Raw genomic sequence first — 16,547 nt, 5'->3', positions numbered from 1 at the left:
CACTGCACCTCAAGTGTACTTGGTTTTACATTTTTTTTCTGAGTAACAAATTATGGCTATGAGCAGTCCACTGTAGTAAATTTTAAAACTTGATAAGATTTTAATCCTTTTTTTTTTTTTCTAATTGATAGCATCTTTGTGCAATGTGTATGATTCCCATGTTCTCTTATAAAAGACCACATTTATTTGTCTAGTTTAGGACAAAACATATTTTTCACACATTTTCTCACAACATATAAACCACATTATGGCACATTATATATTATTATTGTTATCAAGCAGCACAAATGTGTGTTTTCCTAAACTAGACACATAATTATGTTGTAAATTACATCCTTTACACCAAATAATATGAATTATCCTTGTTGGTTGTTTCTCTATACAGGGTTATTTTACACACACAGTTGTGTTTTTTTTGTATATTTCTGTATGAACTGTTTTTACTGCTGATGTCTACACTACAACTTCCCACTGTAGCTTTGCACAGTCTGTGGTGTGCAATGGGAGAAATTTGGTCCTATGATTTATAATTGCAAAGATATAAAGTGAGAGCTCACGAACCGAATCCTCTGTGCTCTGGCCTTTCCTTTCTAGCTGATAAACTCAATAAAAAGTGTATAGTTTTACTTTGCATTCGGCTGTGTTAACCAGAGTCGAGCGTTTTTAATGGGATGTGACAAAAACAAGCGCACATTCCGGCTGGCATTGTACAGCAAAGCAGGGACAGTGTGGGAAAGAAGAGGTCACCTCTCGCTTTGTCTCCGAACAACAGAGCGTGCTCTCAATTAAAGAACTCGACAATACTGCAGCATTATGTTTGTTTACATCAATTCCAGCGCATTTGCTGTTGTCACCGGTTTCATTTTCCCATGAAGACTCAGTAGTAGGAAACCCACACTCTAAAAGTTAAAGATTCCTCTAGTTGCCAAAGTGAGCTGTTGAACATTTTAGCGCTCCTTATTAGAGAAAAATGTCCACACAAATTAAATTAGATAAATAAAAGTAAACTATTCTCTTAAAACAGCCTCATACTTCATACTGCATTCAGTGCTGACTCTCAGTACTTGAAAGTTTTTAATACTTGATTCTACTGAAGTCAATACCAAAAAATTTTTGATTGCTAGCCCTTACATCGACTTATCTTGTAGTTTATTTATTTCAAAAAATATTTAATGATACAGAAAAATACTTAATATTTCAAACCAAGTTTTCAGCTCTTCCAGGAACCTTCTATGGTTTAATTTGAGAAACCCTCTAATGGTCTTTTCAAAGCGCTTTTAATTGTCAGAGTGTGGCTCACACTCAGGCTTGCTATAAGTAATTGCATGTTATTAGACTCATGCTCTGGCCATACTGGTGGGCCATATGGAAAACAGGAGAATGTGTCTTTGAAATTCAATTACCTCCCTCGCGCATATATTACATTTTGTTGCTTCATCTGAGCAATGTGCTGCAAACCTCAAGGAGCCAGTGTCCTTTTTCTTAATTCACCTTCAGCTGCCCGACTTACAGTCCGTGCCAGGACAGAGAGCTGCATATGAGACACTGCTTTCGTTAATTTGCCGCCTTTTTATATGGCAGAAGAATGTTTATAGGACACAAGCAAATGTTAAAGAGGCTGTGTTTAATGATTGATTTAAATATAGTAGGTTTACAGGAGAAATTACCCATCCGAAGACTGACATGACTAATAAGTTAATTGGTTAGTCAATGCAGAGAACATTATTCTATATATTTTTTCTATATTTATAAGGCAAAAATGCCAAACCTTTCACTGTTTACAGCCTCTCCAACGTGAGTATTTGCTGCTTTCCTGTGTTTTATATCATATTCCATTCAGGGCTGCAACTATGATTATGAAATTATTTATTGATTGATATTTTTCTTTAGTGTATTGATTGTTAAAAAATAGTGAAAAATACTAGCTGTACTTTCCCACAGCTCAATGATATGTATTAAAATGTCTTTTGTCTGTCCAACAGTCCAAAACCTCAAAAATATTCAGTTTACTGTCATAACTGACAAAGAAAAGCAGCAAATCTTCACATGTAAGAAGCTGGAACCAGTGAATTTTTGCTTCAATAGTGACTAAAACGATTAATCAGTCATCAAAATAGTTGCTAGTTAATTTTCTATAGATCAATTAAGCAGTTAATCAACTAATAATCTTTGTAGCTCAAATTCAATTTAAAATCTTTGTTGTTTGGACTTTTGGTTTGACAAAACAAGCAAAGTGAGGACAAAATCTTTTCAGTATTTTTGGTCATTTTCTTTGTAAGAATTAATGAATTGATTCATATAATTTATATTTTTCAGTTTAAAAAAGAATCATTAGATGCAGCTTTGATTTATTCAGAATTCACCACAGCAGGAAATGACTGTCAGTGTGATGCAGTGTCATAGAGATTAGACAGATATGTCTGAACAGCCATATGTAAGGACTAATCATGTTACTGTGCACCTTCCAGCCAGGTTCGGACACTCAACCTCAGTCTCACCTCTTAATATATGAAGTATAGTTGAATCTGTCACATGTTATATCCATCCTACAGTTCTCTCTCTCTGTGATTCATTCACCCAATTATCCATTTTTAACGCAGGCTGTTTTCATAGCTGTCCCTATTTAGCCACATGCCTCTAGTCAATATAATATCTCTTGTTTGCGACTGCAGCCCTCTTCTCCTTTTTCACCATAGTTTGGGGAGCAGGGGAGGATTGTGGGTAGCATAGTCTAATTCCATCAGGATGACTGATGCTCGCTCTCCCGGCAGCACCGTGCAAGCTTTATTGCACTCATTTATACCACTATGGGAATAGAGGAGTTCATTCACTTGATGTCGGGGGTTTAGAAAGGGCATAATATTGCCTCTTGTATTTTACTGTAACATTTTAATACTGCTATTATCTGAATTCCTTTTGGGTATATTCCCTCCCCACTACAATCACCTTGTGCCGGCAGATGAGCAAACATTCCCAGGAATATTCAACACTCCTAAACCGCTAAAGGGATTTTTTTTTTTTTTTTTTTTTTTTTTTCCTCAAGTGAAAAATATTGTGACTGTAATTCACCCGCAGGCAATTTTCAGTTCACATATGGAATAAGAGGTGCGTGGGCACCCCCCCCCTTTTAGTTGCCTGCCAGCCTTGTCCTTATTGTCATCCGAGCAGCGAGGCAATGCCAATCAGCTCCAGAGATGATTGCCCCAGCTTCATTTGGTTTAAATGGGAGTGTCTCTTTAGCACTCTTAATCGTTTTATGGCCTTCCCACCAACTGATGTCCTGCCAGGCTCTCAATACGTCGCACAGCTATAAAAGTAATTAGATTGGCTTTGTGTTACGACTCATCCACGTACACAATTATTGCACCCACACCGCTAATGAACATCAGTGGAATGGAAGGAGTTGTGGTACAGTACAAGTGTGGGCTGGATGTGGAGGTGGTGTGTGTGCACTCTTGTACTTCTATCTTTGTGAGGACCAATGTGAGGACCTTGACGGTGAGACGTTTTGCCCAGTCTGCTTCAGGGTTTAGACTCTGTTTTAGGGTTCAGGTTAGAGATATTTAGGGTTAGTTAGTAAGTCAGTAGTCAAAGGGTCAGCATTCTTTCAACAAAATGCTTGTCACGTCGTCAGTCAGCATCTTGAAACCCCATCCTCCCACTCCTCCTCAACGTCAGGAACTGGAGAAGCTGCTTCCAAAAAATTTCTGCGAATTTCCGAAACTGACAATCCGACAATCATGCCCACTTAACTCAGTGATTGGTCACATGTGCGGGGGTGAGAGAGAAACAAGGCAAGATTTAAACTTCTCTTGCAAACAACCCTTTTCATTATTTACACAGCTACTCTCATCACTTCTCATGTGTGCCAACAAAGTGCAACACCATGAATGCCTTGAAGAAGAAACTGTGCAAAAGTGAATGCCATTTTTCTCCATTTGTACAATTCAAAAACCTACAAAAGACATGATGTTGGAGAAATGGATGCAACCAGGTGTAGGTGGTTGGACAACACATCACTAGTTAGTGTCCATGTGGTTCCTCAAAAGTATAGAAGTACAAGTGTGTGTGGATACATTATTGTATTTTCATGAGTTTGTGTGTATTCAGGGATAAAATAATAATAATAATTACTTTAAAATGATACCATAAACTACCATAAAGTCATTTCAAATCTGCAGATATTACAAATGTACATATCTGACACATAACTCTGCCTGTGTGATCTACTGTTGCCTGATGACTTGTACAGGAGGTGTTTATCCATGGGTCCACAATGTCAACAGACTGTTGTCTCCTTCATTAACACCCACTAACATCCATCACGTCTCATCACTTTAACCCTGCTCTGAGTCTCCAGCATGGCCCCTCCCTCCCTCCCTCCCTCACTCCCCCCCCCTCCTCCTTCTGTCTGTCTGTGTCTCACCTTCATTCTGACCTGAGAGGAGACGAGCTCAGCTCAGGGTGTGTCTGCCTCACTAACTGCTGGTAAGTGTCTGTGGTTTGGACTGTGGGCGGGTGGGGAGGGGAGGGGGGGGATCCTGTGTCAGGCACTGCTGCTAGTTTTATTGGGCTGCTGTGTGGAAACCCTCACTCCAGTTGGGGGGGGGGATTATCATACTTAACATTTGAACTAAGGGATTGTGTGTTTATTAATGTATTTAGAGGTCAGGCTTTTTTTATTTTTTTATGCATTCACTTGTTTGTCAGTTCTCAGGGTCGAAGCTGTGACCTTTCTGCTACAGAATATTCAAACTTACTGCCAAAATTTACCAAAGATAAAGCTGTTCTACCAAAAATAAATCATTACTATTATTATTATAGAGTTTTTCAACTCACAGACAACCATGAGATCTTTCAAGCAAAAATACAGTATGAATTTCCCCACAGCTGTAGTTAGTGGATGAAATATTACAGTCATTTGGAATTAAGTTGCTTCATTTTCTTTTTATTATACATTATATGTGTTTTATCACCATTATTATTATTTTTTTCAATGTAGTAGCTAATTTAACTTATTGTTTGTTTAGGGTTTGATCATATTGGGGTGTTTTATATGTTTATGTTTTTATAAATGCATCTTACATTGTTTAGAAGTGTTTAAAATAAAACAGGATCAGATCCACGAAATAGGCCGACTGGCTTTATTCAAATAAAAACTATAATCTTCCACTCATTCACATGTAGAAGTGTTGGAACCTCCAACATCTCCCATTCATACATCTATCCTGCATTAGCACTGCAGGCACTTCAACATCATGAATGTTTAACTTAACAAGAAAAAGTCATCAGTATTTTTTTTTTACTCTGGGAGTGTAAAACTACCAGTCGTCCCAAAACCACATCGGTTGTAGGAGAAAGCGAGCAGCTCTCCGATCAACACAAAATAACCATCACAACTCAACACTGGACAGTTTGCTGTGTCAACAGAACATTTCATGTACTGTAGCTTCAGGCTGCTTTGTTCCTCTTGTAGCCACAATATAAGACAGTGTTACAGTTTTAAAAGGTCACTTCACCCAAATTACAAAAAAACATATTTTTCCACTTACCTCTACTGGTATCTCGACATGCAGAGGTTGCATGTTGCATTCTGGATAATCCACATACATCACTGAAAGTGTGCAGTAAGTAGAAAGTAGTGAAAACTGTTCACAGTAAGTGCTTTTCCATCCACATGATTTTAGACACATTTTCAGTTTGTGCATTAAAAAAAAAACAGAAAATGGAAATAACGGAAATTTGGAAAAAAGCTAAGTTTTTACACTTTGCTCAGGAGGAAAAGTTGATGTATTGGTAAAAAGAAAATGTGACAAATTGAAATAGATGCATGTGACTTAAATATCACACAAGCGTCCACTGATGGATTGAAACCATCAATAAGGAGACTGTAACATTCCTCAAATTCATTTGTGACACAAACAAAAACAGCATATTTCCATCATGTTTTCCACATGGTTTTCCATTATTTAATATTTGACTGGCTCTCTTTTAATTACGTCATCTTGATGTGACCTCTTCTGCAACGGGTTACTGCCACTGGACTGCAGAAGAAGCACAACCAAGTCCTAATATTGATATTACAGTAGTGGGTGGAATCGCACATTAATTTGCACTTTCTGTTGCAGTTTTTCTGATTTTGAATTTAGTTCAAATTTGCTCTACATTTGGATGGAAACTTGACTTGTGAGGTCTGGAGGAAGTCTCCACTTGACCCTTGAAGAACAGATGTAGATTATTTTTTAAGCACTGGAGCACTGTACTGATATCAGTATCATGAAGGATCCAAATCAGTAGAATAACATACTAAATAACAGAATATGTGGATTTCCTGCACTGAAATCATTAAAAGTAAATCTTTTAAACACATCAGATTTGTTCATTAACTGCACATTTCCATAGATTTTACTGGACAGTATTTCAGTCCTACGGTATGTGGATTGTCGTAACATATTAACAGACGTAAACAGAGATGGATAAAGTTATGGGTTGTGCTGCTGTTGATGACGATCACGATTAGGAAACCAGCTAACCGAGCTACCGTCTCGCTGTTTTCAGTCAAACGCCAGCAGCAACGGTCCGGGCGGGTACAGCCAGCCGGGTCGCCACTCGGTGTCGGTCGAGGTTCAGATGCAAAGACAGAGACAGGAGGAGAGAGACTCGTTCGCCCAGGCGCAGCGGCAGTACAGCTCCCTGCCACGGTAAGAGTGTGTGTGTGTGTGTGTGAGGCTTGATATGATGTTGTGTTTGATGTTTGTTCTTGTCTGTCTAACAATCGATATGTGCTAAGAGATTATGTGTACGGGTGTTAGTACATGTGTTGAATCTTGTCATGTTCCTGCTGTCTGTCTGATGAAATGTGTCCGGGAGGTTGTGACTTTGTTTGTATCTGTTTTTTTGGTTGTAATTTGATGTAATGTACCGTAATGCGTCTCAAGAAGTGATGTGTGCATGTGTGTGTTGTGAGCACGCCTGTGTGATTAGGTCAGATTCATTGTAATGGCTTTGTGACAGTAATGATGGCAGATTATATACGTAACATCCAAGTAAGAAAAAGGGTCAGAGCTGGCCAGTTTCAGACCACAAAGCTACACACACACACACACACACACACACACTCACACACACACACACCAGTAAAGCCTGAATATGGACAGATCATGTTACCCTCTCACACAGATCTGACATGATTGCTTTCCTCTCCCTTAATGTAATTCCCTTTGATCTGCATGATATGACTGCCTGTTGTTCCAGGAAGTGCTAGTGTGTGTGTGTGTGGTGTGTGTGTGTGTTTAAGGGGTAGTAGTACAGGAAGTGACTTATTTGAGACACAAGGACACTTTTCTTGATTTGAAAGGTTTCAGAGTATTGCCTGCATTTGGTCTTAGCATTAATTATTTTGTCAGTTTCGAGTTAGTAGTGTTTTACCTTGAGAAGAAGATGGAGACAGCATGTAAATATTGAAAATCAATAGACAGAGATCAAATTTTAGAATTCTCTCAAGGAGTTTTTTATAGCTACTATAAAAAAAAGATTACACTTTCTTGTATTTTAAAGTGAAAATCAAATTACTTTTATTAAGTTAAAAGAAAAATTTCAACCACAAACTGCCTTGTCTCTCGCTGATATGCCGTATGTCCGGTTTCACTGTGATCTGTCAAGCAAGATGTCTTTCAGCATCATCAATTTAATCAGTAGGGATATGACTGTTTTCCTCAAGTTGAAAGACAAACTTTATTATGAGTAAAGAAACATGAAATCACTGTACTGAAATGCAAGCTTGTACGATTTTTTTTTTCTTTTTTGTCTTTATCTACAAAACTGCAGTTTAATTTTGCCTTAAAGTTGATTAACAGGAAATTAACTTGATGAGGTCCAGTGATTTTGCATATTTTAGCCCATTTACTTAAAATGTGTTTAAGAAATCTAAATGTTTTTTTGTTGTTACCAGGCATCCACTTCTTACTTTTTATTTGTGTATGATGGGAAAATATATCTGCAGCCTCTTGTAACTTTGTTGAGTTGTGTAATCCATCACCGTGAACATGAAAATCTGCATTCATTATCTAATTTGTTATTATATAATTATTGTAAGCTAAAGTCTAATTTCTGATTTCTGCATCTGCATAACCATGATGGTCATCTGATGTAAAATTTTGCCATCTGCCTGCGTCCAAATGTGTGAGCACGTCCATGTATGCAGATTCCTAATGAACTGCAAACAGCACGACATGCACATCCGCTACCCGTGTTTGTTTTCGAGTACAACACAGCAACTAATTCTCATTATCATGCTACAGTAAAGTAACAAAAATGATGACTTTATGTTCACTTTGAAAGATTACACAACTCAGTAAACAGTCATGAGTCTGTTAATAGATTTCCATAATGCACCGACATGTATGGAAACCAATGGCTGCCTGAAACACAACAAATACAAAAATCTAAAGCTGTAAATGGTCAGCTGAAATATAAAGTAAAGTAAAGCTAAAGCTTACAAAGTGGTCCTTTTTAAAGAAGGATTTTTTTTTTTAGCCTTTATTCAATTTAGGAATGAAATGTCCAGTGGGAAATGTTATTAAAAGTCATTTTCCCTGAGTAGTCTGTAATTACTCACTCTCAAACACCCTGTAAGGCCAAACCAAGCAGATCCATTCTGGTGGATATCATCAACTTCCACTTATACAACATTAAATACATTATCTTCTATTACTTCACCATCATACTCTAATCCACTGTTATCGACATAAATCCCTTTCTTGATAAATATTTCAGGCAGCTTTGCTGAAAGATTAATGAACTACCGTCTCGCTCCAGCGGTCAGAGGCAACATCCTGTGGCCACGTCCGTTCACTTTCCCACTAATTCCATTAAGAAACTGTTCTGTTTGGATAAACCCAGCTGTAGTATCTTGAGAACACTAACTATTGTTTGACTTAGAGCATACCATCATGTAAGGTCGGGGGGGGGGCTAAGACATAGTTAATATGGCGTTTCAGGGAGCGCGGCCTTGATGGGATTCACATGGGCTTGTTTCGTTCATGGGGGGGGGGGGGGGATTCTTCATGAGAGCATGACTCTGGATTCTGAATGGAGACGTGATTAATGGCGGTCGCATTCCTTAAAAAACAGCTTTCATTTTAGATAAAGGTCAGTTCCCTTCTGGGTGAGACCCTTTCCCAAACAAGGAGCTGTGAGTGAAAATAAACCACCGCCATTTGAAACAATGACGGCAGATGAAGGGCCCTCATATTCATCACCGATGAGCACCATTGATCTCCGAGCCAAAGTAACGCCATTATGGGATACCGAACGCTGACTGCAACAGCTGCACTGGCATTTGGTCTCAGTAGTGTGTGCCTGCATGCTTGCATGTCACAGCTACATGTCTATCTGCCCTCCATTACAGCCTCTCACAAAGTCTCTCTTTTTTTTCTCTCAATCTCACTCCATCACCTTTCCCCCCCTTCTTTTTTTATCATCTGTCAAGCTTCACTGTGTGCAAGCTCAGAATACAGAACAGTATACATCTCTCTGTATTTACCACACATGTACATGTTCACCCCTTGGCATGGCATCAGACAGGGGGAGCGATTCGGTTTGCATTTCTCAGCAGGGAAGCAGACCAGCTTTGGCCTCTTTGTCAACATATGAAATGAAATCAGATGCCGGGGACGCCTGTCTCTGAAAATTGGAATCACTCAACCGTGCGCGAGAATAAACGTGGGCTATATTCTCCTATCTCACTGATCGTGAAGTGTATCCATTCCCAATTGCATTCAATCTCTGTGAATAAAAATAAAGGTCTTTTCTATTCTCATTAAGGGTTTTTTTTTTTTCCTCCCCCTTTCTCCTCATATCCAAACACAGGAATAATGCGGTTTCTTCACAGCTGGCTGATAAACCTGCTAATTATGCATGGCTCTGAGTCAAAAGCCCATTGATGTTTTGGTGTGTCTTCTTCTTCTCTGTCTCTGCTCTCGTTTATGCCTTGCCCTGGAGATAAACGGGTGGAGCTGTAGGGCTTGGGACACTCATGCATATCGTATGGGCACACACACACACACACACACACATACAAAGGCAGGGGTGCCACAAAGAGGCTAGCCAAGCAGAAATGAGAGAGGTGATGTCACACATCTGTATTTATTCCCCCTTTCTTCCTGGTAAAGGGCAGGGCAGCCCCCCCAGAAGCACGAAAAAACCAACCGTGCCTTTAAGACAATTGTGTCAGGTGTCAAATATCAGCCAAAGCGAATCCATTGAGGACAAGATGGTTGCTTCATTTTTCCTACTGCGAAAGGTCTGCTATTACTGTCTGTCAGATCCAATGGTTGTTTCTGTCTGTCTCGAAATGAGCCTAATGGGCTGGAAGGGGACTTTGACATGGTTAGGCATCCCTGTATGTTGTTACCGTGGGCTGGTACTTGCCCAGAGGCAGTTTGTGAGGCTGTAATTGAGCCTCATTTCCATTGAATGTGATGTCTTGGCTACCGTGCGACTGACAATATAACATTTTTTCAGCAAAAACATAAAAACATCAGTGCATCTCCCAAGAGAGGTAACTGGTTTTCAGACATTTTTGTTGCTGCAGACATTTTTCCCACCAGACTAGGTCATGATATGTGGTTAAGAGGGATCACTCTGTGTGACATGGAGAACTAAAGTGTCAGTGTTAGAGGAGAAAAAGAAGGAAAGAGACTGAACTCTGAGGAATTCGTATGAGTGATTGCTTTAAAACTCCAGATCTTCATATTTTCATTTTTTTCTTCAGAATCAATGGGATCAATATAAATCCTATTGATTGATGTTCACTGTGGCATAGCTACAGTGCAAACAGGAACTGCAGGTAGCAAATGCAGCATGACTTTCTATGTTGCAGATTTATATAATTATAAACAAATTTAGGCAATAAAGACAGGGCTTATGTAGCCCACAGCTAACTCTCTGTTCTCCATGGCAACATTACACATTCTGTTCGCATCACCCAAAGCATGATGGGTACTTTTGGGCCAAAACTGAGGACATATTTATCCCAAATGGAGAGGGATCCCTCCTCCACAACAGACAGACAGATATGCAAAAGATGTACAGAGAATACAAAATAAAAAGTAATAAAATCACAACATAGAGAAACAGAATGACAATATTAGGTAAATGAAATGCGAACATACTTTATATGGATAGTTTTAGACTATCAGTTCATCTTTTCTAAGCACTAAGGCGTAGAATATCCCATCAACATGGTTTTTATATTCCTGGAAGACTGATACTCTCCTCTTTCTACTCACAGTGTTGCTGTCTGTGGAAAACTACTGGACATACAGGCAAACAAGTGTCTCAGAACATTCATTACACTACTCACAAGCCAAATGAAGGCTGAGTTATTTCTGAAAATGACCACAAATGACATGCCTAGCTAAAACGTGTAAGGGCAGCACCAAGCTTGTAAACACAGGAAGTAAAAACTGAGCAAATAAAATCATTTATATGCCGTTGAGGTTCATGTCCAAGGAATAACATAAAACTAAAAATCAAACCACATCTCACATTTTCCTTTCCTGTCTCGTCTCTCTGCAACAGGCAACCCAGGAAGAACCCCAGCTCCATCTCGCAAGACTCGTGGGATAAGGCGTACCCACCTGGCGAGGGCTTCCAGACAGCAAAGGACAACCCCAGGTACTCCAGCTACCAGGGCTCCAGGAACGGCTACCCAGGCGGCGGCGGTGTCAACGCCAGGGTGCTTCTGGAGGCCCAGGAGCTCTTGAGGCAGGAGCAGAGGCGCCGTGAACAGGAAGCCAAAGGGAAGATAATGCAGGAGAGCACCGGTAACAGTAGCTACGACGGCTACTCCCCACCGCACCTGAAGGACCCGGCGTCCCCCAAGGGTCCATACCGCCAAGATGTGCCGCCTTCGCCTTCGCAGTTAGCGAGGCTTAACAGATTAGGATCAGAGAAAGGAAGACTTTTTTATTCTTGAGGAGCACGTACGAACTGATGGATAAAGATCTGAACAGAGGACTTTGGGTTCAGGAGCTTCAAGCTTACCTTGAAGAAACGGCAAAAGTGGACGCTATAAATCTTGACAAAGGACAACCTAGAGGTCTTATAGCTTAGCGATGATCTTAGAGGTAAACAGTTGTGAAGTGTACTCAGTATGTGGGTGTTTGTGTTCAATCCCTCACTGTGCCGATGACCTATACAGTACCAGTAAATCAGTCAGTCACTCACCCTCCTACAGATATGAGACGCTCAGTGCCTTCTCTGCATTCACGATGCTTGTTCACAGTCGTCCAGGACTCTGATTCATCGAGATCTGGCACCATCATGTACTGACAATCAAATGGGCACACAGGCAAGTGAGTGGGTGTTCTTTTGAGCCCATGGGGGGGAGGCGTAAGGTTCTTTGTGGGGGCGTGTGTGTGTGTGTGTGTGTGTGGGCATGTGACAAGGTACATGTTTCACGATCGAGAGTGTGTGTCATGGCTTTACAAAGTGTCCCGTGGATGACTTATCCCTCCGGTCACAAATCATCCTTTCTTCGCTTCACTAAGGTTTGACATTCAACCCCGACCAACACTGCCAGTGTCTCTGCATTCTGTTTGTCTTCTTCCAGTGTTTTCTCCTCAGCGATTGAGCTCTCTCTCTCACTTGAGTTCTCCCCGGGGAGCAGAGAAAGCAAGGCAAAGTGTATGAAAGAAGCAGGGCACAGCGTGTGTTATTAATAAAAAAAAAAAAAAAAGCCCCCCCCCCTTATAAATGATTCATATTGTGTGTTATCTCCGTGGAGGAGACCCAGGCAGAGAGGGTAGACAGCTCTGATCTGCTGCCTGGCCCCCCTGCACCACTCTGGGTTTGCCTCGCTGGCCCGCCTGCCTGTCTGTCTGGAGCTCTGGCTCCCATCCTCCTCTCGTTGTTCTCATCGCCTCTCTGTTCATTACCCTCCTTTCTTCTACCTCAGCACCTGCCCCCCCCCCCCCACCCTCATCCTCCTCTGCTCTCCTCTCCTCGCTCATCTCCCACCTTCCTCTCCTCTCATCTCACCCCCTCTTCTACTCGCCCTCCTGCTACCCACAACCACCCTCCTCCTCTTCTTCCTCCTCCTCCTCCTCTTCCCCCCTCCCTGTCTCCCGAGTCAGGCTCTGCACTGAATTTTTCATCACAAGCCACCTGCTGCCTGCCAGAGCCAAAGAACGCTGCCACCAGAGGCACCGACAGAGGGCCCAGCTTCTGACATAAAGAGAGGAATAAAAGCATAAAAAAAAGAGACCCAGAATAAAGATGGGTAGAGAGACAATGAGCCTCCCAGTGTGCGATTAGCTGGAGCTTTTCTCCCGTTTTTTTTACAAAAGGCAAAATTGTCCACAGGAGTTAATTGCTTTTAATTGCTGTAATTGCTTTTTGTATTTCTACCTTTTAAAGCATTTAGCTGTCACTCTTCCCCAGACTGGTTTGAAAAGAGGAAGCAGGTAGGGGTGCTAGCTTGCGTGAAAAACACAGCAGTTGGTGGATGAATTTAGAGCTGCTGGATTTTAAAGGGTATAGAGCCAAACAAATTAGAAAAAAAAGCAACATTTTCTTGCTTATCTTTAGTGGTAAATGTAGACAGTTTTGATTTTATTTGCCCGGGTTTTGAGATTTCTATTTCTGAGTTTTCTGTTGCCACCTTAATACAGGGGAGGTGAATGGATTTTTGTTTGTGGTGTTCACCTCACAGAAGAGTTACAGCTGAATAAAATTTACTGAAATCTTTCTTTGAACTGCTTTCTTCCAAAAAAAAAAAAAGCTCCCCATAAAAACTGAGTGTTCTTGTGAGATAGGCAGTGCTAAAAGCCTAGTGATGTGGAGACTACTTGCAGGGCTAATTGGTAAACCTTTAGAAGTAGCCAGCCAGAAGCAAGTTAACACTTGTCAATCATAATCACGCAAGCTAGCTTGCTTTCTGCCAGTTAGCAAGCTCCTTAGCTCCAACAGGGCAATAAGTTCATACAGAATTTGTACCAATACTCCTGTCTCATAACTTTCTAAAAAACAAATGACATTAATTTTACTCCACTGTATCAAAGGAATAGCTCGACATTTTGGGAAATATGTTTATTTGCTTTCTGGTCTGGTGGTGATACGATTCCCAGTTAGCTTAGCTTAGCATAAAGACAGGAAACAGGAGGAAAAGGCTAGCCTGGCTCAAAGGTAACAAAATCCACCTAAAGTGCACTAATAAGCTAAGCTAAAGGACTGCTGGATGTAGCCTTATATTTAATGGACAGACGTGAGTTCTCATCTAACTCGAATAAGGCAAATAAACAACTTCACTAGAAGTCAGACTATTACTTTAAGGCAGAAATCTCAGAGGTAGATGTCTCAAATCCTGGACAAATATATATCTTTCTTTTTCTTGTAATTTGGGAGAACAGACTCTTTAACCTGTGAAGTTCTGATTATGCGTCATGCTTGCCCAGTGTTTTGTACCATTATGAACAGAGAATGTTTAGATTCTCATTCCTGTCAAACGCTATATCAGCTTATTGGTAATCTTTTTAACCCAGAGAGGAGGAGAACCAACTGCTGTAGTTGTAGGTTGGAAGAAGACCTTGGGCGTGGGTGACACAGGCTTAAAAATCACTGCCACAGCCCACCAGCCCACCACTATAATTGTTGCAGTAGGTGGTAAGCGATCCCCCCTGACTGAACCTCTTTTTTTTTTTTTTTTCCTTTGACATCACTAATGTTTGTGACACGACTGTCTGCCTGCAAAGCGAACAAATGAGACTGAGCCGAGGTTGAACTTTAAAACAAAAGGGAAATAGAAAAAAATAAAAAATAGCCATCATCAAGCTGTGGAAAATAAACAGGCTGTGCGTAATTGCCCTTCACTCCTACACACGCTCCATATGCAGAGTGAAGCTGCATGACATACATTATCTCCTGTTGGTTAATGAAGACCCTCGCTGGGAAAGACCAAGGCTTAGTCAGAGAAGAGTCAAAGTAAGAAGATGAAGAATAAAAACACGACTTTTCAATGGCATTAAATAAGTAAAACCTGTATTTTATCACGAGGAAAGATCACAACACTACTCTGCTTTAAGCTAATTAAATTTCCCCTTCTGCATAACGTATGTATATGGGTGCGAAAACACAAATGCACAATGGCGCTGATACACGCTACAATGGGCCATTGTAAACTGTTACCAAATTAGAAACAAACTGTGCAGGTGAGGGTGAAAAATATCTCCACTCTGAATGGTTTTTCGTAAAAAAAAAAAAAAAAAAGTGTTTGGTTGTAGCGGCCAGCACTTCCTGCTGTGAACACTAGTGCGTGTCTAAATGCAGACTAGCACGTTTAGAAGGATGTATTCAACCCATGCTCCAAATATCATGGATTTTGCATTTCCGCTGTCCAAGTTACGGGGTCTGATATCGATAAGTGCCTGAGATAATATCATAATATTTTACACAAAGAGGGACACGATGTGATTTGTTTTTCAGTGACACTACAGCACACAGACTACAGTGTGTTTTTTAACATTTTTAATATCATATTAAAATGTGTCATTTTTGGGGTACTCCTTCCTGATTCTGTATTTTTTTTTTTTTTTTTTTTTTTTTATTACCACAAGAGCCAACACTTACGAGCGGTTATCAGTGTATTTGTATCCCGTTTTGACATTGCCTTCAACCATGCTGTACCATGATGTGTTTTAAAGTATAAAAAGAAATGGAAGCTAATGGAAGCTGATGTGCAATTGTTTTGTTTTGTTTTGTTTTTTTTTTCCAGAAAACTTTTACATGATATATTAAGAAATGTATTACAGCCACTTTTCCTGTACATATCAAATTTAGAATAAAACGGAAGGCTGTTCCATCCTGTTTACAACCTCGCCTGCCTCCTCCCCTTTTTTCTTTTCCTCGGCCCCGGCTTTGAACCGGGATCAAGCAAGTCTTCAATTAAGCAGGAGTGACTCATCCTGCTGTCAAATGTCAAATCTGTCAGGTCCGACTGCTGATGTCTTTTTCAGAGACAGAATAGAAAGAGTCTGATGGATACAAATAAGATAACAAACGATGAAACGTCATCAGTTCTGTGGGGGGGGGGGGGAATCACGCAGCAGCTGATGTACGAATGTAACTTAAACCAACGTTTGGCTACTGTGTAACCGATCTGTCGTATACACTGAGGTAATCTCCCCGAACACCATTGTGTTTCCTGTTATTAAGTCCAACCTCATTCTCATTGTCCCTCACAGGGGACCTGTTGAGCAGCTCCCCGCTACTGTTTTTATTCTGAAGGTCAAAGGTGACGTCCTAACCAAATACCATTAAAGCTACCTAAGCCCAGCCGCATGTGTTGAGAGAAACTAAGCTATGAGAACAGAGGAAAAAGCGGTGGAAGGAGAGAAATTCCTTCGCCTCATCCTGTGCTTTTATCCCTCACAGCTTTTTATTGACTTCACGGTGTGTGTGTATGAGATTCAGAGGGATTTGTACATGCAGAGAATTGTGTCACTGTACCATGGTCAGATTCAGACTACAGGAGGGATTGTCTTTTC

At 40.5% G+C, this 16,547-nt stretch overlaps 1 protein-coding gene across 10 annotated transcripts in view; it reads left to right on the top strand.

The window, feature by feature from the left end:
• LOC121908028 (partitioning defective 3 homolog) overlaps window positions 1–15,878 on the top strand; it is a 252,280-nt gene extending 236,402 nt beyond the window's left edge. For all 10 annotated transcript variants that reach the window (XM_042427694.1, XM_042427699.1, XM_042427695.1 and 7 more), the window contains 2 exons: window positions 6,559–6,701; window positions 11,584–15,878. In XM_042427694.1, the coding sequence (XP_042283628.1) occupies window positions 6,559–6,701; window positions 11,584–11,980 (540 nt within the window). In that variant the 3' untranslated portion in view covers window positions 11,981–15,878. The remainder of the gene's footprint in view (window positions 1–6,558; window positions 6,702–11,583) is intronic.
• The last annotated feature ends 669 nt before the right edge of the window (window positions 15,879–16,547 follow it).

This window comes from Thunnus maccoyii, chromosome 12 (assembly GCF_910596095.1).
Source record: "Thunnus maccoyii chromosome 12, fThuMac1.1, whole genome shotgun sequence".
Classification (NCBI taxonomy): Eukaryota; Metazoa; Chordata; class Actinopteri; order Scombriformes; family Scombridae; genus Thunnus; species Thunnus maccoyii.
Note: the sequence above shows the minus strand (reverse complement) of the source record. Positions and strands in the feature narration are given on the sequence as shown.